The sequence below is a fragment of the Manihot esculenta genome, chromosome 11, assembly GCF_001659605.2.
Source record: "Manihot esculenta cultivar AM560-2 chromosome 11, M.esculenta_v8, whole genome shotgun sequence".
In the NCBI taxonomy this organism is placed as follows: domain Eukaryota; kingdom Viridiplantae; phylum Streptophyta; class Magnoliopsida; order Malpighiales; family Euphorbiaceae; genus Manihot; species Manihot esculenta.
Window position 1 is genome coordinate 6,014,526 of NC_035171.2, and position 24,839 is coordinate 6,039,364.

Here is a 24,839-nt window from a genome sequence, read left to right on the forward strand (position 1 = left end):
ATTATTTTAATTATATTTACCGTTAAAAATCGATGGAATTAGCCTGTCACTTGTAATATCACGTAATATTATTATGCATCAATAAAATTTAAAATTAATTATTAAAAACTTATGTAATTTATTTTTATTATAATTTCATTCTATAATTTTTATTATAATTTCATTCTATAATTTTAGTTTTTACCGATTAAATTATATTCTTTTAATATTTAATCAGATGCACCTAATATAATTGGAGACTTACAAAATTATTAAATTACTTTTTTTTACTATTAAATATATTTAAAATTTATTATTATTATTATTATTATTATTTTATTTTTATCAATAATTTTATAATAATAATAATTTATCTTATTTTATTTTAACTAAAATCATTATTAACCGATTTTTTTTGAATTTGTCTAACGTTTTATTATTTAACATTGCTTTTAAAATTATCGTTAAAAAAATAAACTTATTAAATATATTAGTCATAAAATATTAAAAATTAATTTAAAATAATAAAATAATTTTTTAAGATATTTTTTAATTATTCTTTTAACTCTCAAATATAATACTAATTTATTATTTTTTAAATTATATTAATATTTAGAATAAATTTTAAAAAATTAATAAAATAAATAATTTATCAAAAAAACTATATACTTTTAGTTTTGTTGCAATTTTATCATAAACTTTTAAATTATTATTAATTTTATTTTAAAATTTTATTGACGTGGCATACTGCTGTTAATTTTTAATGGTATAAATAATGGTAGAATATAATTAAAATAATTTTAAAAAATTAGATTTTAATTAGTAAAAAAGTAAGAGATATAATTGCAACAAAAGTTTTTTTGAAATAGGAGATTGAGAACTTAGAAGTAAAATCTGAAATCTCTAAGATTTACTCAGATGCACTTTATCAACGGACAAAATCTGTGAATGCAATTGCAATAAAATTTAAAGTACCGATTTCTTTTTTGTCATTAACTCTATAAAATATATAAAGTATAATAAAATAATACGATGGAGATATTTATATAAAATTTTTTTTTCTGTAGAAAAAAAAAACTGCGTGTTTACCGTCAGAATTTGGACATACCATTTGTTTTTTTTCAAATAATAATATTTTATGGCAAGCATTTTGTTTGATAACATGAAATCATTGTTTTATATTATAATTTTTGTGCAAATTACTTGACCAACAAAGCTCTTCCAATTAAAGTAGGAATTTGGATCCATCAAAACACGTCTGTGTGAGGTCCTCCATCAATTTCCATCACTTATTGCTATTATTATTAAAACATTATCCACTGAAAAAGAAAGCAAAAATAAAAAAATTTAATTAGATTTATTTTTTTACATAAAAAAAAAAAAAAAGTTGAGGTTTTATTTTTGAAGTCTAAGTCTGGCTGTTTCAAGCTTAAGTTATGAAGCCTACAACTAAAAGCCCATCATGCCATTATGCTTTGGATTTTAAAACCCATCTTAGTATTATTATAAAAAATTCCTTTTTTTATTGTTGGAGTAAGCATAGATCATACATGAACACAGAATCTTAAATAATTTCTCTCAAGCAACAGACTCCCAACACTTGAATCTGGAGATTAAACCAGCTTGTAATGTACTCAAAGGCCACAATAGGCTTTCAAAGTCCGTTGGTGATGGCGACCTTCAGCTGTCGCAAAGAAATGAAGCATACCCACATGATCAAATGGCTTATACTTTAATGGATGCTCTTCTTCATCAATCAACTCTTCTGGTACTTGTATTATCCCCTTGATGAATGAAAATAGGCCCAGTGAGTATCTCGTCTCCTTGAACTTCATGGTCACCATATGCTCACAAGCATCAATTCTATCGTTGCTCCATCCCTGCAAAAGCCAACCAAATTCTTCAAAATTGTTAATTATTTAGGGACTTTGAAGCTTATACTTTATGATTAGTTCCTGGGTTTGATCACTTACCATGATTGCTTCGCCTGCCATGACTACAAACGTTGAAGAAGGAGCAAAGTCTAAACTAATCCACTCTCCATTCTTTGCTTTAACTTCCAAACCATTGACGTGATTCTGATGAAGTATTGTAAGGAAGCTTTTGTCGGTGTGAGGAAGCAAACCTTTATTGCTCTCATTTTCTTGAGGAGCTCGATATTTTAGGAATCGCAGAAGGTAAGTGGTTGCTTCCTTGTTGGATTCATAGTACTTGTCTACACCATAGTTGTCGAATATCATCCTCACCACCTTTTCATGCAGCTGTTTCATCACCTTTGAGTACAAATACACAGTTTCGCTGTCCAGCAAAGTGAACATGAATCGTACTTAAACATAAACATCCACGAAAATATAACAAAAATGAAAGATCTGATGTTATATACCTGAAATCACTGTTCCCAGATGGCCACATTGTGTTTGTGAACTCATGAACTTGTTCTTTATCTGTGACATAATCTATGCCGAAACTTTCATAAAGAGGTCGGGCAGCCAGTTGGCCATGGTAGCCAAGAAATGGCTTACTGTTAACGTTTTTGATTTTGATGTCAGTGGGGAGATGAAACAATTCCTTTGATACACCAAAGATAGCTTCATTAAGTCGAGAAGAAACTTCATCATACTTTGCTATGAAGAACCCGTACTCTTCAAGGGCGCTGCATAGGTCTCTGCACACGCAAACCCAAGAACTTGAGCCAGGATTCAAGTCGTCGGTAGTGAAATCTATGAGTGGAATCTTCGCCCCTGTAAGGGAACCCATGATGGTGGTAGTTCTGCTCTTCCTCTCACTCTCTTGATTAATTGTTGTTTAGTTAGCGAAAGGGAACATTGCCTTATAAATTGAGTTTCATATAAATTTTATTGGGAGAATTACTATTAGATTAATTATTCGGTTTTAGAAAATTCAATTAAAAGGTTTTCATGTTTTATAATCAAATTCTTTAATTATTTTATAAAAAAAGGGCTAAAAACAAAAGGGGATGTCCATAGGAGTAAGGGAATTTAGGGCAAATTGATTCCTTCCCTTAAAGAAAACATGGAATCCCTAATAATACGCGAAGCCCTAGCCAGTCCAATGATGGAGATCTTAAAATAAAGTTATAAAAATGCATGATTTTAGAATTTTATAATACGAGAGAGATGCATGCTCTCTGTAAGTTAAATAATTAATTAAAATAAATAAATGGATAAAGAGTCACATGTGATTAATTAAAATAAGTCATCCTCCATCTTCCATAATTTTATGAAATTCCCTATAAAATTTTTCAATTCTCTTGAAGTGAATCCACAAATGAATGCAAGTTAATTGAATCCCTACAGATTTTTTTTTCTTTTCTTAATGCATGTAATTTTGTATTTCTTCAAGGCCTTTAAGGCAAATATACAAAGTGTGACTCAACTATAAACAGGAAAGGGGAACCCAAATTGTAATAAATCAGATCATTGAAAACAAATCAAGAAATCAGACCCAACCCAGAAAGCCCAAACACTTCCACCGGCTGTCAACCGTCCCTAATCCTCCGGTGGTTGACACACCACAATCAATTTCTGACAAACAGCTGCAATAATCATCACAAAGGTACAAAACCATATTTTGTTGGAAGTTCGTTGGCTTGTGAGCTGGAATATATGCTCTTTTGTGGCAATTTGCATTATTATCGGTTGGGATATGTAATTAATATTAGTGTTGATTTTGTTATGTCAATAAAATCTTCTAACATATAAATATATTAAAAATTAAAACAAATACTGTTAAATCATAACAACGTTTCTTTTTCAATTGATTTCATCTCAATACCTTTAACAATGTGTGGTTGGCTGAGTGTTAACAATTACAGCATTGGAGAGTAAGGAAAAAAGACGAAAAAATATAAAAAATTGAGGAAGAAAACTTCTCCATTGATATGGTATTCTCTTTTATCGGAGAAGTTATAAAAAAAAGTTTTTATAGAAAGTTTTTATAAATCAAAAGTGCCTATATTAACATCTAGCCTTTCTAACATTAAAAAGACATAATCTCACTAAATTTAGAATTTTAATTTCTGATACAACAAGTACAACAGAAATTAGAGTGCAATAACCAAAGGATAAAACTTAACAAAAATACAAAATATTTCCAACTAGTTTTCAACTATAATCTCAACTACACTAACACTCCTCCTTGAGATCGTTTTTAGAAACACCAAGCAAGGATTTCATGAACTCAAGTTTTGCTCTTGTTAATACTTTTGTAAAAATATCAGCCTGCTGCAAATTTGAAGTGCAATGGACCAACTTGATTTCTCCATTCTTCTCAACTTCTCTCAAAGCATGAAACTTCATATTAATGTGCTTGGTCCTACCATGCTAAACTGGATTTTCAGCTATGGACATAGCTGATTTGTTGTCCACAAAAATAGTTGTAAGTTCCTCTTCAGGTTGTTGCAAATCAAATAAAATTTTTCTTAACCAAATGGCTTGATTGGTAGTAGATGCAGCTGTAACATACTCTGCTTCTGCTGTGGATTGAGCAACAAGGTCTTGTTTCCTTGAATTCCAAGTGAAGGCTCCAGACCCAAAAGAAAAAACAAAACCAGAGGTGCTTTTATAATCATCCAAGCAACCAACCCAATCACTATCTGAATAGCCAATCAAAGTAGTATCCTCAACATTAGTATAATAAATATCATAGTTTGTAGTACCTTTCAAGTACCTGAGGCCCCTTTTAGCAACACCAAAATGCTTCTGACTTGGAGATTACATGAATCTAGATAAAAGACTAGCTGAAAACATCAAATCAGGCCTTGTAGCAATCAAATACAACAAGCTGCCAATTAAACTTCTGAAAGTAGAACCTTAAGAAACTTCTCATTCAGCACCAATGGAGTTGCAACTGATTTGCAATTCTCCATATTGAATTTCTTCAACATATCAAGGGCATATTTGTGCTGAGAGATGAATATTCCACTTTCAGATTAGTCGACTTCAATGCCAAGAAAATACTTCATCAAACCAAGATCTGACATTTCAAATTCATGCATAACCCTTTCTTTGAATCTTTGAATTTCCTCTAAGTTGTCTCCTGTTATCAATAAATCATCAACATACAAAGAGACAATAAGCAAACTCTTGCCTTTGGTGTGCTTCACATATAAAGTGGGCTCATTAGGACTTCTTTGAAAGCCTTGATCAAGTAAATGAGAATCCATTCTACTGTACCAAGCTCTTGGAACTTGTTTTAACCCATACAAGGCTTTATTAAGCTTGTAGATATGATCTTTACAACCAGCAATTTCAAATCCTTCAGGCTGGTCAACAAAAATTTCTTCCTCCAAGTTGCTATTGAGGAATGCAGACTTGATATGAAAAATCTTCCATTTATTTTGAGCAGCAAGTGCAATCAGCAATCTCACAATATCATGCCTTGCAACAGGAGCAAATGTGTCTCCATAGTCAATACCAGGGACTTGAGCATATCCCTTAACAACTAGCCTTGCTTTGTACTTGAACACACTTCCATCAGGATTTAATTTAACTATGTATACCCGTTTAACTCCAATGACCCTCCTATTTTGAGGTCTAGGGGTGAGAATCCAAGTTTCTTTATCCCAATCTCCTCCTGCATTGCAACTATCCATGCATCATTGGTTGAGGCTTTAACATAGTTTGAAGGTTCTGAAATAGCCAGGTTACAATTCTCATAAATCTCAACAAGAGATTTGGTTCTTAGTGGAGGTGAATCAACATCAGAATCTGTATCGAAATTAGAATCTGATTCTGGAACTGTAGGAACGGTTCTTGTTTTCTACTGATCTGAACAACAATACTCAACTTGATTTGTTTTCCAATTCCAATAAGCATCTTCATCAATCTTCACATCCCTACACACAACCACCTTCTTGGCTTCAACTTTGTACACTCTATAACCCTTCGATTGAGCTGCATAACTCAAAAAGATATCAATTCTCTGCCTTATCATCAAGCTTGCCTCTCTTTACTGCAGGAACATGGATGTAACAAACTGAACCAAACACTTTCACGTGTTTTGCTGATGGTTTTGAACCAAACCAAGCCTCCACAGGTGTCATTCCTTGTACTGACCTTGTAGGAAGCCTATTGAGAAGGTATACAGCTGTATGTACAACTTCTGCCTAGAAATTCTTTGTTAATTCCTTCTCAATCATCATGCATCTAGCCATCTCCATTGCTGTTCTATTCTTCCTCTCTGAGACACCATTTTGTTCAGGAGAATAACTAACTGAAAATTGATGCTTGATTCCCAAATCTTCACAAAATTTGTTAAACTCACCAGAAGTATACTCAGTACCATTATCTGATCTCAAAGTTTTTAATTTGCAGCTACTTTGCCTTTCAACAAGAGCTTTAAATTTTTTAAATACTGAAAGAACTTGAGATTTGTTGGTGAGAAAATAAACCCAAGTCATCATTGTCAAATCATCAATAAAGAGGATGAAATACAAGTTGTTACTCATGGAAGCTGTCCTCATTGGTCCACATACATCAGTATGAACCAATTCCAGCTTTTCCTTGGCCCTCCATGTTGCATTATCAGGAAAAGATTATCTATGAGACTTGCCAAGTTAGCTGTAATACCCGGCTAGACCCCGGTATCGGAATTCCTGCCGTGCGGTGGAACCTCGGATGTCGGAGACCTCTAGAAGGGTAGAATCATATTTTTATGAAATGTTTTCATGTTTTTAATGGTTTTAAGTATTAAATAAAATGAGTTTTTGCATGAAAATAGCATTGGAGGAAAACCCAGGTTCGGCCGCCGAAAGTCAAGTTCGGCCGCCGAACATGCATGTGTTTTGGAGGCACGTTAGGCCCCCGAAAGCATGAGTGAGGGGAAGTCCAGGTTCGGCCGCCGAAAGTCAAGTTCGGCCGCCGAACATTGCATGGATGCGGAGGCACATTCGGCCCCCGAACGTGGCCTGGCCAGCCACCTATAAAAGGGTCCCTTAGCCGAAAATGGGCGAGCTTTTTCTCCCCATTTCGGCCAAGGTGAGCATTCCGCCATCCTTCCCCAATCTTGAGTTTTTCCTTCCTTTTTCCATGATCTTTACAAGTTTATAACTTTGGTTTTGAAGATCTTTGAGCTTAGAACGAGTTTTGGAGCTTGGAGACCAAAAGTTGGAACTTCTCCCATCTCCAAGTTTAGATCTCCTCAACCCTCGATCTTCAAGAGGTAAGAGCCGATCTTAAGCTCAATGTATGATTTAAACAAGTTTTATGAAGTTTTAAGGGATAGAATGCATGTTAGGGCATATGTTGAACCTATGGGTTTTTTATGACTTTTTGAACAATGTAGCTTGATTGTGTGTGATTGAAGTGTTGTAGATGAGGTATATGCATGTTTGAGGCCCCTAGAAACTTGTATGCATGCTTTGGTTGAAAAATATGCATGTTTGGAAGGTTTGGAGGCGAAATGCACAAAGGAGCCAAGTTTCTGCCCTTTGGCAGAAACCAGGTTCGGCAGCCGAAGGCACTTTCGGCCGCCGAACATGGCTGGGGAGGCAGGCCTTTCGGCTGCCGAAGTTGCCCCCGAAAAGAGACTTTCGTCTCTGTCTGGGACTTTCGGCCGCCGAAGGTGCCGCCAAACCTACCTGAGTTTCGTCTCTGTCCAGGACTTTCGGCCGCCGAAGGTGCCGCCGAAAGTGCCCTGTTCAGCCATTTCATGCATATCTCTATGTGATATTTTCAGGATGTTTTAGGGGGTTTTTGGGGAATATTTTAGAGTTATGTTCAGGTATGTTTGGTCCCTCATTTGAGTCCACCTGTGTAGGTTCGGACCCGAGGAACCGAGGACCCCAGCAGTGAGTTCAGCTGCTTCGGTATTGTCAGAGTCAGCCAGAGGTGAGTGGAACTATAACTTAATCTTTTAAATTAAATGCTTTATCATGTTTCATGCATCATGATTATGCAATAGGATGATTGCATTAGTTTTCACGAATATGCCGCATTGCATAAATTGTTGTTGTTGTGGGTGAATGTCGGATGACCCAGTTAGTCCAAGACAGGAAGACCAGGCCCCATGCTACAGGCCTGGCACAGAGTAAACAAGTCCAGGCCCCAGTCTACAGGCCTGGCACAGAGTAAGGCACGGTTATGGGACTTGAAGACCAGGAGCCAGAGGAGGCCCTGGGAAAATGGTAAGTAATGTATGTTCTGACAGGAAAGACCAGGACCCCATTCTACAGGCCTGGCACAGAGTTAACTTGGACTAATTGGTGACGAGTTCGCCCAACCCTTATGTGAATTGTTTGTGCTATGATGCATTTCATAGAGCATAGTGTTGATGTGTTTTAATAGCTCTACTCACTGGGCTTTTAGCTCACCCCTCTCCCTTTTCCCCCAGGCTTCAGGTACAGGTTATAGTACGGGAGTCCGGATAGAGTAAAGAAGTCATGCCTATGTAATAGCTAGCAATGGACATGATCAAATTGTAATGTAAAAGTACAGTATAGTTATGTAATGAGTTTTATGGATGTTAGTGTGTGCTTGACCATAGAATGTTGTATCCCTTTTTATACATGATCTTAGAGGTTTTGATGATGTTTATGTAAACCAGCTCAACACAGGTTATGTTACCCTTTGAGGGCACAGATGAGATCCCACAGAGGGATCAAAGTTATGTTCATATTTATGCACAGGTTGAGTTTGGTTGATGTTTATGGAAAGAAAAGTTTTAATTTTTATGCATGTTGTTGATCATGTATGGGATTATACAGGTTTACAGGTTTTATGTCAGGCTTGCTACGGGTCCCGGCGGCCTTAAGTCGACCCGGATCCTAGCGCCGGTAGCGGTCCGATTTTCGGGTCGTTACATTAGCAATTTCCACACACACTACCATCAAGAAAAATTTCAGGCATATCTCTAGCCATTTCTTTGCTTTGCATGTATTTGAGAGAATTCAAGTTGTAGTGGCCAAATCTTTTATGCCACAAATTAGATTCAACATTTCTAGCAATATATGAAGTGTGTTGTTGAATCGAATTCCAATTTAAAGGAAAGCTATTACCCACCATTTTAACTTTAACAATTTCAATACCATGAGAGTCAAAAATGGAGCACACATTGTCTTTGAATGACAAGGAATAACCCTTCTTAATCATTTGAGCAACACTAAGCAAGTTTTGATCTAAACTAGGAATGAAAAGAACATCAGGAACTAGTTTGATACCTTGCTTAGTCTGAATATATACTGAATCCTTGCCTTGAGACTCCATAATTTCTCCATTTCTAAGCTTTACTTTGATCCTCACGGATTTATCAATGGAAGAGAACAAGCTTTCATCTCTTGCCATGTGACAAGTGCAACCACTATCCACAAGTCAGGTGTGTCTGCAACTGGTATTTGAGGAGTGAGTAACAACAAAAATATGATCACCACATTGAGCTTGATCATCATGGAAATTAAGTTGTTGTGCAAGTTGCTAGTTATGATTCTGATTTTGATTCTGGTTTTGTCTATATTGCTTGAGTATGCAATTTTTATCAACATGACCCAGCTTCTTGCAATAACCACATTGAGGTGGCTTAACTCCACTCTTTTGCCAGCAATCTTTCTCAAGATGGTTGGTTTTGTTGCAAGTAGGACAAGGTGGGAAATTTGCTCTTCTACCTCCCTCCCTTCTATTTGCATATTGCTTGCCCTTGTTAAAAGAATTACTTGCAGCTTTCTTTACTTCTTCAACTAGCTTGCCCTTTTGCTTCACAAGAAAAGCTTCTTCTAAGGACTCCTCCATTCTGAATGTCCTCCTTTGCTCAAGAGCTTGTAGAGCATTAACCAACTCTAAAAGAGAAATGGTGCTCAAATTTTTAGAATCTTCCAAAGAAGAGATCTTTGGCTCAAATCTCTCGGGTTGGCTTACAAGAACTTTCTCCACAAGTCTTTTATCACTAAGCTCCTCTCCTAAAAGTCTAATTTTGTTGACAACAGAGAGTAATCTATCAAAATACTCCTTGACAGATTCAGAATCATTCATTTTAAGGACTTCAAACTCTCTTCTCAAATTTAGAATCTGCATGCTTCTGGTTTTGTTACTTCCTTGGAACTCTTCCTTCAGCTTATCCCAAGCTTCTTTTGCTAATTCACAAGCCATGATTCTTGTGAAAATAACATCAGAAATAGCAAAATGAAGACAAGAGAGTGCCTTGAACTTCTTGTGCACATTCTTCACTATGTTGCTTCATTTGAGCAACCGTAGCATTGTCTCTCAAAGGAGGTGGGTCTCTACCCGTTTCCACAACTTCCCATAGATCATAGGCCTTCAAATAACCCTTCATCTTCACTGACCAGATGGGATAGTTTTCTCCTGAGAAAATAGGTGGTGGAGGAGCTGAATAGCTACTTGAAGCCATATTTTCACTCACAAGTATTTAAGGGTTTTGTTTTTTTTTTTTGAGGAAGGTTTCCTTGCTAGTTTTCTCTATTTCACAGGTCACATAAAGACCATAAAAGGCTCTAATATCACTGTTAACAATTGCAGCAATGGAGAGCAAGGGAAGAAGATGAAAAAATGTAAAAAATTGAGGAAGAATACTTCTCTATTGATCTGGTATTCTCTCTTACTGGAGAAGTTACAAAAAGAAGCTTTTATAGAAAGCTTTTATAGAAAGCTTTTACAAGTCAAAAGTGTCTATCTTAGCATCTAACATTTCTAACATTAAAAAGACATAATCCCACCAAATCTGGAATTCTGATTTCAGAAACAGAATTTCTGATACAGCAGGTACAATAGAAACTAGAGTACAATAACCAAAGGATAAAGCTTAACAAAAATACAAAATATTTCTAACTAGTTTCCAACTACAATCTCAACTAGACTAACACAGAGGTACAACTCTTGCAAGCATGTTGCTTAATGTGATGGAAAGAGGTAAAAGAAAATTTGACAAGTACGATTATAGAGCAGATTCTCATCGCCTCTGGAAATTAAACATCTTAATAGAAACTGCAAAGATAAATGCAAAAAGAATGACAAATCCAAAAACCACAGCTGCAACTAATCCCAGAAAGTCATGTCTGAAACCGAAATAATCTCTGGTGAAAAGTTCCACTGTTTCTCCTGTTTCAAGTTTCTCCTTAATATCTCCAAACTGTGATGCAACCAATCCATATAAGGTCCAAGATACTGGATTTAACCAATAGTACCATGAACACCATGCAGGCATCCTCTGTTTTAAGGCAGGTGCAGAAATGAAAGAACAAAGATTAATGAACATCATTCATCAAAACTGTGAACTATGGAAATGTAGTATAAAAATGATCATGCTTGGAAAGAACTTACTGTTCTTGGGATTATGAATCCAGAAAACAGGTTCCATATTCCATAGAATGCAGAAGAAATTATAGATGAGATGTGGTGATTTGGTGATACGCCCACAGCCATCATGCCATAGAAGGTGAAGTATAACAATGTGAAGTACGTGAAATATAAATACCAAAAGAACTTAGAGGCATTCCATTCAAATCCAATCATTGCATAGACAGTAACACCATATACTGCAGCTTGCATAAAAATATATGGAAGTTCAATCACAACCTGCAATGAAAAATGAAATTTTGTAAACAAATATACAAGAAGTTCTTGCATAATAATTAGTACATATAGTTTTGTGGATATATTTTAACAGATTTTACCTGTCCAAAGGCATATGGCAAGGCTGAGTACATCCCAGCAGCTCTTTCTCTATAGAACACTGTTCGTTCAACAGCTACCACCGGCTGCACAGATGATGCATTTTGAACACCAAGGAATTGAACTGCAGCATACATTGAACCCATTGCATTAAAAAGATCTTGTTGCTTTGTCCTGCAATATGTCACATGAAGATGGCATTAGAAGATATATGGATGGATGCTTTTTGTTCTAGTAGTTCTTAAGTTGCGGCTTACAATTTGGGACCAAGATCCCAGAACATTGTTCCAAAGACCAAGCCTATGAAGGCTGTAAAGAGAAATCTGATAGCAGTATATGGTGGATTACGCCAATATGACAAATGTTGTTTCCATAAGCATGCCGAAAATTGACCAAAAAACGACTCTGAATATTTATTAGGGAAATGGAGGTCCTTTGAACCAGGAGCAGACTTGCTTAAGTCCTTAATAAGAGCTTTGTTTCTCCTGAGAAATTTCGAGGAATCAGTGCTTTGCTTATTCCAAGTTATGACACATTGGAAATAAGGTTAAATGAACTCGCAATCTAACCAAGTAATCAAGTTGTTTTTTCAATAAATTACCCGTACAACTCAGAGTTTCTGTAGATATCAGCAAAATCAACCCCTAAAGCCATTTCTTGTGCTGCAGTGGTAACTTCCAACATCCAAGTTGCTGGATTATAACCATCTTTGATTTTGTTGACTCCTTCAATTCCCTTGATTGTAAGGGTATTTGTGTTAGCTGTTTGCATGAACATATATCTGAACTTGTCAGCTGTAAATTTTGATTCTGTGATGACATACCTCAAAATATTTGATTAGATGGCAAGAATATCGACCCAATGGCCCCACGTATATCTCGTGTCCTCCTCGCTTCAATAGGAATAGCTGATATCCCATGTTAAACATGTCAAAATTATGCATATATACTGAAGAACACACAATGGAGCACTTGTTTCATGATCAACTAATTAACGCTTCCTTACTTCATCAAAAGCTTCAAAGATGTCAATGCTTGGCTGATGGATGGTGCAGACTACTGTTCTACCAGTATCCACTGTGTTTCTAACAGTTCTCATAACTATTGCTGCAGCTCTTGCATCTAGCCCTGAAGTTGGCTCATCCATAAAAATGATTGAGGGGTTTGCCACTAGCTCAACCGCAATGGTTAGACGCTTGCGTTGCTCAGTTGACAGACCATTTACACCGGGCAACCCAACTAATGCTTGCCTCAGTGTATTCAGTTCCACAAGCTCCATGACTTCCTCAACAAACATCTGCACCATTATTAAAATCTAAAGATTAAACTTTGTTGTATCCGACTGCTAATGGCTTTTCCCGAGTTGAGCTAAAATTTTTTCTGGCAAAATCAGTACATGATATCAACTTCACATGTACTCGGGGGAAGAGCCACGTGGAGACCTTTACCAATTAAACTTAAGAAAAGGTCCCTTGTTGCTAATGTTTCGTAAATGCTCATCACAAACTCCCAAAAGAAAATTAGCATCCCATAAAGTTTAAAAGAGTTTGTATTGATATTGAATATTAAATTTAGAATACGTTACCTTCGAATTTTCAAATAAAGCAGTGGTCCTAAGAGTTAGTGAAACTATATTTACATTTAATAAGACTTCTAGTTTAGTTTGCCCCAAGAAGATAAGCGTCTCACCATTGACCAACACTACTCATGTTCATGCAAACTAAACTAGCAGTAGCACAAGCAGAAAAAAAAAACTGGCACTATTTGAAGAAAGAAGGAAAAAAACTGATCATATATTCCAAGTGGCACAAGTAGGACACAAGCTCAAACAAGTTTAGATCAACTTTGAAATTATTTATGGACTTTCTTTGTTCAGAAATATAAATCCTTGTTAAAGAACTCAAATAGGGTTGCAGATATTTACCTCTCTGGTTTCATTGTCTACTTCATGGGATAGTCTTAGCCAAGCAGAGAAGACCAGTGACTCATAAACAGTAATATGAGGAGAATGAATATCATTTTGCTCACAATATCCAGAAATTCTAGCAAATGTTTCTTGCTTCTTTGGGTACCCAGAAATTTTGATACTCCCCTCAATATATCCTCCAGTTTTCCTACCAGCTAGCACATCCATCAGAGTTGTTTTACCAGCACCACTAACACCCATTAGAGCAGTGAGAACACCAGGCCTAAAAGCACCACTCACACCGTTCAAGAGTACCAGTTTGTCTTCACAAACGCCCTCATTTTTCATTTCCTGAAAAATCCAATCCACAAATAAGTCATCACATTTCTAATTGATAGCATTGATATTATACCTTGTGGCAATCTTTGTTACCCGTGGCATGTCAACGGAGTACACAATTTCATCAAATGTAATGGAATATGGTTCAAATGGAAGGACCATTCCTTTTCTGTGGTTGTTCTGTGAAGACTTGGGTGACTTCCCTCTTATAATTTCATCTCCAATGACTGCATATATCAGCAAAACTTTGATTTCTATTTAGAAGGCAAAGAATTAAATTACTCGCACATACACACATATCCTTAATGAGCATCACCAGCTGTGTTTGTTTGTTGATTAGAGCTGCTCCCAAGGTAACTCAAATGAACACCATCTTCCATTCTAGCAGTTCCATTGTCTTGAGGTTCTTTTGATGTAACAGCCTGAGGCTTGCTAAATTCTGCATTATAGTTAAGTACACAACAATAAAACACAACCACTTGCTTTTAAAAAACATGAAATCTGTAAAGATACTTACCATTAAGATAAGTGAGAGCTATGGTGTATAAGAAGTTGAATAAAATTGTGAATCCGCAAAGTGCTCCTAGTCCTAGCCAGTACCAATATGCTTCCGTGAAGAAGCCACGAGATTTTAGAACTTGAACTCCTAATGGTTCTGTTGAGTTTGGGAGAACCTTTAATAAGGAAGAAAGCTCAGATTTTAGTTTATCATGAAGACGGAAACACAAAATGTAGAAAATGAGTAGTTTCTGAGTTTACATGACTCCAACTATGTCCAAGGAATTCATTAACTACAATAGCATTTTGCCCATACATCGTCGGTGATGTCCAGTAGGCCCATAACCACCATTTCTTTATATGATCTGCAACATTAAGTAAAGTTAAGATAGAATATTGATTAAGGTTTAAGTTTGACAAATATATTAATCTTGTCATAAGCTTATTTTATTATACCTCGTGACAAGATAAATCCACCCAAAACGAAGAGCAGCAGCAGTATGAATGAGCCAAAGGTGTTAGCTACAATCATGTTCCTAGCCACTGCAGCAATAGATCGGAATAATCCAGAAGCCATCTGGTTAACAAGTAAGAGCAGGAGGTATTGCCTAAACAACCTGCCATAGAAATATATGACCTTTGGATGTAAGAAATATCAACTTGTATATCAGCCTTGAAGAGACAATCATCGAAATAAAACATATATAAATCAAAGTTCCTGATAAGTTTTAAAATAAATTTCACTTCTTACCTTCCAACATTTGGATCAAATCCTATAACATAATATGTCAAGAATACAGAAATCCCAACTTCTATGAATGTGATGGGGATTTTAAGGATCCATGAGGGAAGAGCATAAGCCCATGCGGGATAGAAACGGAGGTCTCTTTGCTTGTAGAAGACAGGAAGCTTTGCAATGGTCATGGGAATCTCTGCCATACCATTGAACAATACCATAAGCATGATAAAGAACAAAGCACCCATGTAAATTCCTCCATCAATTACTGAATCTCGGTGCATCTCAGTCCGAAAAAAGAGTGCCATTGTAATCAATGCCAATATTGTCAGCTAACGGAAGAAAGAAAGATGAAAAATCACAACTCAGATGCAAAAATTTACAAAGTAATTGTTAAAACAAAGTTGATATACTCACTTGAGAGAACTTGAAGACATAGAAAAATGAGTTTCTCTTCATAAGTAGGAGTTCTCTCGAGAAGCAAGCTTTGAATAGTTCCTTCTTGTTGACACCATACTTTTTGGTTGTCAAAGCGGCTGGGTGACTGTTAGCTTTTTCAAATGGTGTTGCAAGCTCCTCCACAAGTCTTCTTCCTACTTGGAATGACTCGTATGCCTCAGAAAATTCCTTGGCAGTGATAAATCTGTAAGGCTCATCTTTACGAGCCCAATACTGCATCTGATCTTTCCTTGATGTTACCTGCAATGATTTTCAGTTTCACTGAAATTAATTTGATAGTTAAAAATAATATTTGTCTCAATCATCCAATAAAAAAATAGTTAAGACAGAGAAACCATCTTTCTGCCTACTTCCTGCAAGAAGTCAGCCACGCCTTTTCTTATAGGACACTGGAAGCCCATGAATTCAAAAAACCGAAGCACCTGCTCACGAGGACCCTGGTACACTATCAGGCCATCAGAAAGAAGAACGATGTCATCAAAGAGATCATAAGTCTCTGGTGCTGGCTGGAGGAGAGAAATTAAAGCAGTTCCCTTCAGAATTTGAACATTTTGCCTGAGTGAGTTCACAATCTGATAAGTTGTAGAGCTGTCCAAACCAGTAGATATCTCATCCATAAACAATGCTAATGCTGGTCCGACCAGCATCTCACCTGAAATTCAATTGTTGTAGATTTTCATTCGGATATTACACGTGACAAATAGAAGATTATGTTCTTTGATATCAAAAGAGTTTGTTTACCAGTTGTAACACGTTTTCTTTGTCCTCCAGAAATTCCCCTCAACATTTCATCTCCCACCATTGTATCTGCACAGACTTCCAGTCCTAAAACCTATAAAAAAAACAAAAAGAGAGAAATGGCATTAAATAAATTATAACAAATCAAGGGATATCGTCTTTTTTACACCGCTGGTGATATTACCTTTAGAATATAATCTGTGATGACATTAGCCTCCTGACCTTCTGTTGCAGCTGCCTGTAATAGCAGAAGTAGATGTGACAAAAAAACAAACACCAAATATGCAACTTATTCTTCCATGACAACCTTCTAAATTGTCTTGGAATAGAACATGGAAGAAACCGGAAAACTCAAAATTGATGATTAAAAATAAATAACAACCTGAACATCTTATTCAGAAAAAAAAATTTCTTTAGCCTTTATGCTTCCCTTTAAAAGTTTCATATTTCCTTTATGTTTTGGCTTCCCTCACCTTCATGAAGACATCAATATCAGAATCAGGTTTAATATTTGCTGCAATCTCTCTTCGTGATAACTCTGCTAATAGATCTGCAAGTTGAATCCAAAAGTTAATAATAATAAAGAAAAGAAGAAAAATAAAACCTGTAATGCTCAGACCTTGTATAACCACAGGGGTAAACTGTCCATTGAACTTACCATAACGGCTTCCAACGCCTTGACATCTAGCAGAAAAGGCCAAAGTCTCTCTTACAGTCATTTCTCCTATGTGAAGATCATGTTGACTGATATAGGCAGCAGTTCTTTGGGGTATAAACTCATGCAAGTGATGACCATTGTAAGTGACCCACCCTGAAACCTGCACTACAAATTAACTTATCAAGCTATGAATACAAATGAATAAATAATAGCTTAACATTGAAATCCCATGACAAATACGAATCTAAATCTGTGAATTATCACCTTCAGAGCGGGATCAAGCTTTCCAGCCAAAGCCAATAAAAGCGTGGTCTTTCCAGAGCTTGGAGGACCCAAAAGTAATGTCATTCTTTTATAAACATGAAAATGTAGGAAAATGATTAGAAATGGCGATCCGATAATCTTAACAAGCTCTCATAAAGCTAAATATTAGTAATGAACTTTCTTCACCTTGATGGCTTGATGATACCACTCACATCTTTGAGGATATGCAGGTGTTTCTTTCTGCTTGAAAGAATGTGGAAATAATTCAAAATACCCTAAACATTGGATAATAAATCAGTTAAAAAAAAAATAAATCCACAATTTTCTTATACAAGAAAAGAGTGATGTAAAAACTATGATCGATGTTTGCAGCTTGTTACCTCTAGCATATTAATAAAGTAATTGAAGAATGTAGGCAAAGCTCTGCTTCCTTCATAGGCTTCTGCTTCAACTGTTAGATGCTCAAACCGAACTTCAATTGTGGGGATATCAATTCCAACTCTACAAAACCAAGAAACATAAGAAATAATATAAAAAACCCAGAACAAAGTTCCTCTGTTTGGACTTGAAATACTTGCATTAGTTTAATGAAAGTTGCTCATTTTCTCTCATGCGATATATACTTATATGATATATGCATGAAAATTTTACCGATCGATACGATTCTTAAGCTTCAATAAGAACTTCTCATTATCCTCATCCGCCACTCTCACCAACCGCTCAAGCAAATTCTTCCTTTCTTGCAAGCCGATATTGTGTACATCAATTTCACTGGCTCCGCCAGTCATCGTAGTTATTATACCTTTCCTCAGACGATCATAGGTAGGCAATTTCTCTAGTGCAGCCCATTTTAAAGACTCTTCATCATCGTCTTCTCGAAAAGACTGCGCAAAAATTTCCAAACCATTGTTTCTCCGAGTCAAAGAACTGCCTCTTCTGAAACTGCTACCCGCTCTATAAAGATCAGCACTTTCCATTGATACAGAACTAGTGCTAAAACAACGACTAAACCCCACGACCAAGATAGTGATTCTTACTGCTGGGCTCTAGAAGGAAATGGTTTCTCTCAATTTATCAAAACATGAGTTCTCGGCTTTTACATTAAGCTACAGGCATATAATATAAAGGAGAAGAGTTGGGGAGGATTTTTTTTTTTTCTTTCTTTTTGAAGGGAAGGAAGAATCACAGCAGAGCAAAAATGTACAGCAATGGAAGCTTCCGTTTTGCAACTTCATGGCGGCGGTGATCGGTTCTTCACTGCTTTTGCTGGTGCAATCAATGCTCCTCTTTTACTTCGGTAACGACACCCCACGTCTCCCCAACCCCAGAGAAGTAACGCCCAACGCCAACCCAAGACTTTTTATAGGAAAAAATTACTATCTTTGGTCGTTGAATATTTTAGAAAGTAGTCCGTACACATTTTAAGATTATTTAATTAAAATATTTTATATTTATAGTTTATAAAATCAATTAAAAATATTAATGGCTTTAATAATATTTTAATTTATCAAATTTCATTTCTTATTATATTTTAATTTCTAATCTTAATATTTATAATAATTTTAGCTAAAAATCCAACTTAACTTATTTTATATGAAAAATGCTTTAATCTCAAAATTTTATTAGTTATTTCATTAACTGTTACATTATAATATTTCATTTTTATAGTAGTTTAATTTATGTAATTTTAATATATATATAAATACTTAAACAGATTCATTAAAAATTAGAAATAAAATTATAATTTTTAGATAAATAATTCAAAATTTTAAATTAATTTAATTTAAAGTTTATTAATTAAATTAGTAGTAAAGTTTATATAAATTTAAAATTATTAATCTTTTATGTTTAAATTCTTATAATAATTTTTATTATAATTCAAAATCTTTAAAAAAATTGGTTTTGACTGATTGCAATTAAGGATGAGCGCCCTATTTGGTTAAAATCAAAAAAATTTAACGAATTAAATTAATTTAGTTCGATTTTTTATTTATTTCAATTTGATTTAGTTTTTAATTTTAAAATTTTTGGTTATTTCAATTTAGTTTAATTTTAATTAGAAAAAAATTAAAAAAAATCGAATCAAATCAATTAGTGATAATAATATATTACTTTCAATAATATAGAGATTAGATTATATTAAAATTAAAATATTTTAATTAAATTTTAAAATATTAAAAATAATGTATAAAAAGTAAAAAAATTTATTAAAAATTCAAATCGATCAAACCGAATCGAACCAAATCAGTTTAATTCAATTTCTGATTAAAATCAGTTCGATTCGATTTTTATAAATACCAAAATTTTGATTTTTAATTTATTTTATTCTATTTAATTTAAAATTAAATCGATCGAATGGTCATTTTGATTCAATTATATTTTTTTTAATTAAATGAATTTTATAAAAATTAGTAAAATATTTATAATAATACTAATGAGAAGTAATGTATTTTAATATGTTAAGAAAAAAAAGTAAAATTTTATAATGTATTACATTTAAAAATAAAAATAAAAATAAAAATTATTTAATCAAATATTAATCTAATTAAATTATTATCTACTATAAATCGTATAATTTTTTATTTTTTTTAATTTACATATAATTTGTACTATATATTAAAATAAAAAATAATAAATATTATAATATTTTATGAATAATAATTTATGAATTGAACAAGTTCAAACAGAGCTTGTATACTTTTCAGACTTTTTAATTCAAATAGGTCTAAAAGTATCAACATAAAGCCAAATGCAGTCAACATCCATCAGACTTCATGCATTTGTGTCACAAGTCTTTCCTAAGAGAGGGACTCCAGAGTATTTTATTTATTTCAGTTGAATTATTATCAAAACCTTGTATTTTTATAAAATTATTTAATTTTTATTTTTGTAAAACATTCAATTAAAATATTTTTATATTTATTTTTATTAATATTTAAAAAAAATATTAGTTTAAAAATTTGATATTTTTATTAAAAAACAGTTCCGTCTGAACTGGTTCAAATAACTTTTAGATTTATTTTTTATTTGTTCTGAACTGTTCCAAATAACTTTTAGATTCACTTTCACTTGCTCTAAAATAGTTAATTCAAGTTGTTTAATAGTTTTGTATTAGCTATTATATACAAATCAATTCCAAGTTGTTTAGTAGTTTTGTGCTAACTATTATATACAAATTAATTTTTTTTAAATTTATGGATGTGGGATGGATCAGTTATCGCAAATCCGTAAACTGATAACTGATCGTTACATTCGGTCTCACTAAATTTGCGACATTCTCATCGCAACTGAATCGGTTATAATTGTTAACTAGAATCGGACCCTTGGATATTGTGGTTCACTAGTATTTCGGGCGGCTCCATCTCATCTATCACAGGTAGCCATTTCCTCACAGCCCACTAGCTCCGCACAATTTGTCTGACCCAATCTAGCTCTGATACTAATTGAAACAGTCCGGTCCGAATTGGCCCAAATAATTTTTAGATTCAATCTCTACTTGATTCAAAATGATTAATCTAAATTATTTAATAGTTTTCTGTTAGTTATTATACAAATCAATATTTTTCAAATCTATTATATACAAATTAATGTTGGATGTGAGATGAATCAGCCGCAGCAAATCCATAAATCCGCCCTTAACGTTGGATTTAAATTAAAAAAATTAATTGAATTAAATTAATTTAAAATTTAATTTAATTTTTTATTTATTTGAGTTCAATTTAATTTTTAATTTTAAAAATTTTAACTATTTTAATTTGATTTAATTTTAATTAAAAAAATAAATTAAATCGATGAATGATAATAGTATATTATTTTTATAATATAGTGAAATTAAATTTAAAATATTTTAATTAAATTTTAATATTAAAATTAAAAAAAAAATTAATAAAAATTTAAACTTGAAATTAAATCGAACTTAATTAGAGTTGGTTTGATTCGATTAAATTTTTTATTAAAATTAATTAATTCAATTCAATTTGTATAAATAATAAAATTTTAATTTTTAATTTAATTTAATTTTAAATTAAGTTCAGTTTTAATAATAAATTAAAAATAAATTTAAACTAAAATATAAAATTTAATATTTTAAGACATTTATTAATTTGGTAGACTACTTAGCACTCAAACTTCAAAAGTCGGTTCCTATTTCATGGACCGGCAAGTCATGGCATTATGGGATGATGCAGATTTTTTTCTTTTTTTCTTTCCTTTCATAAATTCTTCATCTGCACAGAAAGAGACTGAGAATTATATATTTTACCACAAAATTTATCTTCATGTAATTCAAAACAAGTACATTTGCCAACCCTACATCCTTGCAGCTTCTCCTGTAGTAGCTTGTCCCAAATTAAAATCCTCAAATTTATAGGTTTAATTGTGTTGAAAAAACCCACAATTTTAAAAATTCATACACTTATAATTGTAATATTACAAAAAAAAAAAATAAAAAATTTAATATTGTTGAAATGTAAAATCTATGTTTACGGAAAAAATAAAAATAAAATTTCAATATTCTCAAAATCTTAACTCAATGTATTTCCAGAAAGTGCTCTTAGCAAAACTCCAAAAAAACATCTATACGTGCTAAAAGCTGTGATAAAGTTTCAAAGCTCAAAGCTCACAAAAGAGTAAGAATAAGAATAGAGCTCAAAGCTCAGAAAAGCACAAACTGAAAGATTCTAAACTAGCTTTGTCTTGAACCAGCCATGGTATCAGCACATCTGGTAGCCGGACAAGTGCATGAAACCAGCATTTACTAGACAGAGCCCATCTAGCTAACTTATCAGCACCTTCGTTAGCTTCCATGTGAATATGGTTTATGGAATGAGTCCAATATGGTTGCATCAAACTCTTTATATTCATAATTGTTGGAATATGCAACTGATTCAGCAAGGCAGTTAGAAGCAACAGCATGCATAACCATAACAGCAAGTTTCGATTCATCTTTGCGTCACGGCCGTTAATTACGAGATCACAAATTTGTCACCATAATTATCAACATCAATTTGCTTTCTGTTACAGCTCAACAACAGAATTCAAATTCATAACTTATTCTTGGCGCTAAAGTTATTAAAATTCAGTTATTTACTTAGTAGTTATTTTTTAGAGTTTGTATATAAATAGCAGTGTAGAAAATGAGAGACTCAATTTTTTCCTCTATAATTCTTTCTTTCATCAATAGAGAAATTTTCTCTACATGATATCAGAGCTGATCTAAGCATTTCTGTGTTGTTTTCAATATGTTCTACTTCCTTTCTTCTTCATTGTTGTTAGATTCTTTTTTGATCAAATTCTTATTCTTGATCCTCTTATTGATTTTGCTAATTACTAACTTCAATGGCTTCTCAAGCTGAAATGGATACTGCATTATCTCTATCAAATTCAGATAATCCTAATATGAAATTAGTGAGCTTTTTGCTCACTGGCCCTAACTACCTCTCATGGACCAGATCTATGTTACTGGCTCTTAGAGCAAAGGAGAAAATTGGCTTTGTAACAGGTAAGATTGCTAAACCTCTTGTAGACTCACCAATGCATGAAAAATAGTTGACTGTTGATTCTATGGTCATATCTTGGATATTGAATGCAATATCCAGAGAAATTGCTGAAGGATTTCTGTATACCAGTAGTTCTCAAGAGCTATGGAATGATATTGCTCATAGATTTGGTGAAGGTCATGGACTTTAATTCTTTCAAATCAAAAAGGAATTGGTGAATATTAGTCAAAGTACTTCTACTTTGGCTACATACTATACAAAACTGAAGAAATGTTGGCATGAGATATCAGTTTTATGCTCTTTACCTAGTTGCAGCTGTGGAGCAACAAAGGCTCTGTCTGAGTTTGAAGAAAGAGAGAAATTGATTCAATTCCTTATGGGATTAAATCATCATTATTATGATCATGTCAGAAATCAAATCTTGATCATGGAGCCGTTACCCTCTTCTGCTAAGGCATATGCTATGGTTTTAAACATTGAAAGACAAAATGAAATTCAGATAGCATTTCCCGAGTCTACTGAAACAACAATGGCTCTGGTTGTTCAAAGATCTTCTGGATCTAGAAGATTTACAAATACTGATAACTCCAGGTATACTAACAAATCAAAATCTGACAGATTCTGTGATTATTGTCAGACATCTGGACACCTTAGAGAGAAGTGCTTCAAACTTCATGGCTATCCAGAATGGTTTAGTGATTTTAAGAAGAATAAGCAAGTCACCAAAGCTTATTCTGTGCAGTAGACATCTGAAACACCTTTGACTTTTGATAACAATGTCAAAATTGAGCAAATTAATCCTGTTTCTAAACCAAATGCAGCATTTAAAGACAATATCTCCAAACTAATTCAATTTGAAGTGCAGAGAGCTATTAAAGGTAAAATACCACAGGATAATGCTGTTGAATCTTCTGCTGCACATTTCAGTTCTACATTTGCAGGTATTGCTTCTTTTCACTCTTCAAATAGTGTCACTTGTTATCCACAGGGTAATTGGATTGTGGATTCTGGTGCCTCTGACCATATGACCTGTCACTTTTCCAATTTTACCTCAGCCTTTAAACTACCTATACCACAACCTGTCAATCTACCTGATGGATCTGTTAAACATGTTACACATATTGGAAATATAGCTTTGAACCCTAGAATAACATTGCATAACACATTATATATACCTGACTTCACTTGCAACCTTATTTCAGTTACTGCCTTGACAGAAACATGTAATGTGAATATTAACAACTTTTCTGATCATTGTGTTGTGCAGGATTTGCAGAGTAAAGAATGTATTGCTATTGGACTAGTGATTGATAGACTTTATCATCTAAATAAACATTCCTTCCATATTCCTTCAGCTAGTAAAGCTTTACACACTTGTATTTCTCACAAGAACCATTTGTCTTTGTTATGGCACAGTAGATTAGGTCACATTTCCTTAGCTAAAATGAAGCATGTATCTAATGTACCTACTGTTGCGGATGAAATAAATAGTTGTACTGTCTGTCCTTTGGCGAGACAAGAGAGGCTATCTTTCCCTTTAAGTGACTCAAGTGTTGAATATCCTTTTGATTTAATACACCTAGATTTATGGGGACCTTATAAGACAAAATCCATTACTGGTACTCATTTCATGTTAACTGTTGTTGATGATAAGTCTAGATTTACATGGATTGACATGATCACTTTTAAATCACAAGTATCAGAAATCATTAAACATTACTTGACATATATAGCTACTCAATTTTCAAAAAGGGTCAAAGCTATCAGAACTGATAATGGTTCTGAATTTCTCAATGTTGATTGCCTTAAGCTTTTTCAAGAAAATGACATTAAGCATCAAAAGACATGTGTCTATTCACCTCAACAGAATGGCATAGTTGAGAGAAAACACAAACATCTTTTGCAAGTGGCGAGAGCCATTCTTTTTCAAGCCAAACTCCCTGATAAATTCTGGTCAGAAACCTTACTTACTGCTACACATATAATAAATAGACTACCTGCTGAAAACCTTAACTAGAAAAGCCCCTTTGAAGTCTTGTATGGTCATATACCGAACATAGACTACTTTAGAGTTATTGGCTGTTTGTGCTTTGCGACAAATGTATATCCTCACAAGAACAAGTTTA

General features: G+C 33.8%; 2 protein-coding genes across 4 annotated transcripts; both read right to left on the bottom strand.

Moving 5' to 3' along the window:
* Positions 1-1,475: 1,475 nt before the first annotated feature.
* On the bottom strand, positions 1,476-2,779 carry LOC110625477 (probable 2-oxoglutarate-dependent dioxygenase AOP1). The gene is made up of 3 exons (XM_021771079.2): positions 2,363-2,779; positions 1,953-2,277; positions 1,476-1,859 (listed from the first exon to the last, which is right to left on the bottom strand). The coding sequence occupies exons 1-3, from the start codon at positions 2,734-2,736 to the stop codon at positions 1,614-1,616; spliced, it is 945 nt and encodes a 314-aa protein (XP_021626771.1). The 5' UTR covers positions 2,737-2,779; the 3' UTR covers positions 1,476-1,613.
* Positions 2,780-10,500: 7,721 nt separating this feature from the next.
* LOC110625479 (pleiotropic drug resistance protein 1) lies at positions 10,501-18,529 on the bottom strand. Of its 3 annotated transcripts, none has more exons than XM_043961580.1 (24): positions 17,867-18,529; positions 17,596-17,716; positions 17,402-17,490; positions 17,216-17,300; positions 16,952-17,111; positions 16,767-16,843; positions 16,478-16,531; positions 16,297-16,387; positions 15,978-16,207; positions 15,514-15,795; positions 15,112-15,428; positions 14,817-14,977; positions 14,622-14,725; positions 14,380-14,536; positions 14,179-14,301; positions 13,956-14,089; positions 13,542-13,874; positions 12,624-12,914; positions 12,442-12,525; positions 12,220-12,353; positions 11,876-12,103; positions 11,621-11,792; positions 11,268-11,522; positions 10,501-11,154 (listed from the first exon to the last, which is right to left on the bottom strand). In XM_043961580.1, the coding sequence occupies exons 1-24, from the start codon at positions 18,190-18,192 to the stop codon at positions 10,897-10,899; spliced, it is 4,266 nt and encodes a 1,421-aa protein (XP_043817515.1). In that variant the 5' UTR covers positions 18,193-18,529; the 3' UTR covers positions 10,501-10,896. The 3 variants fall into 3 exon arrangements, with proteins under 3 accessions (XP_043817515.1, XP_021626775.1, XP_043817513.1); XM_021771083.2 differs by having other exon boundaries at positions 15,906-16,207; XM_043961578.1 differs by having other exon boundaries at positions 15,891-16,207.
* Positions 18,530-24,839: the final 6,310 nt, after the last annotated feature.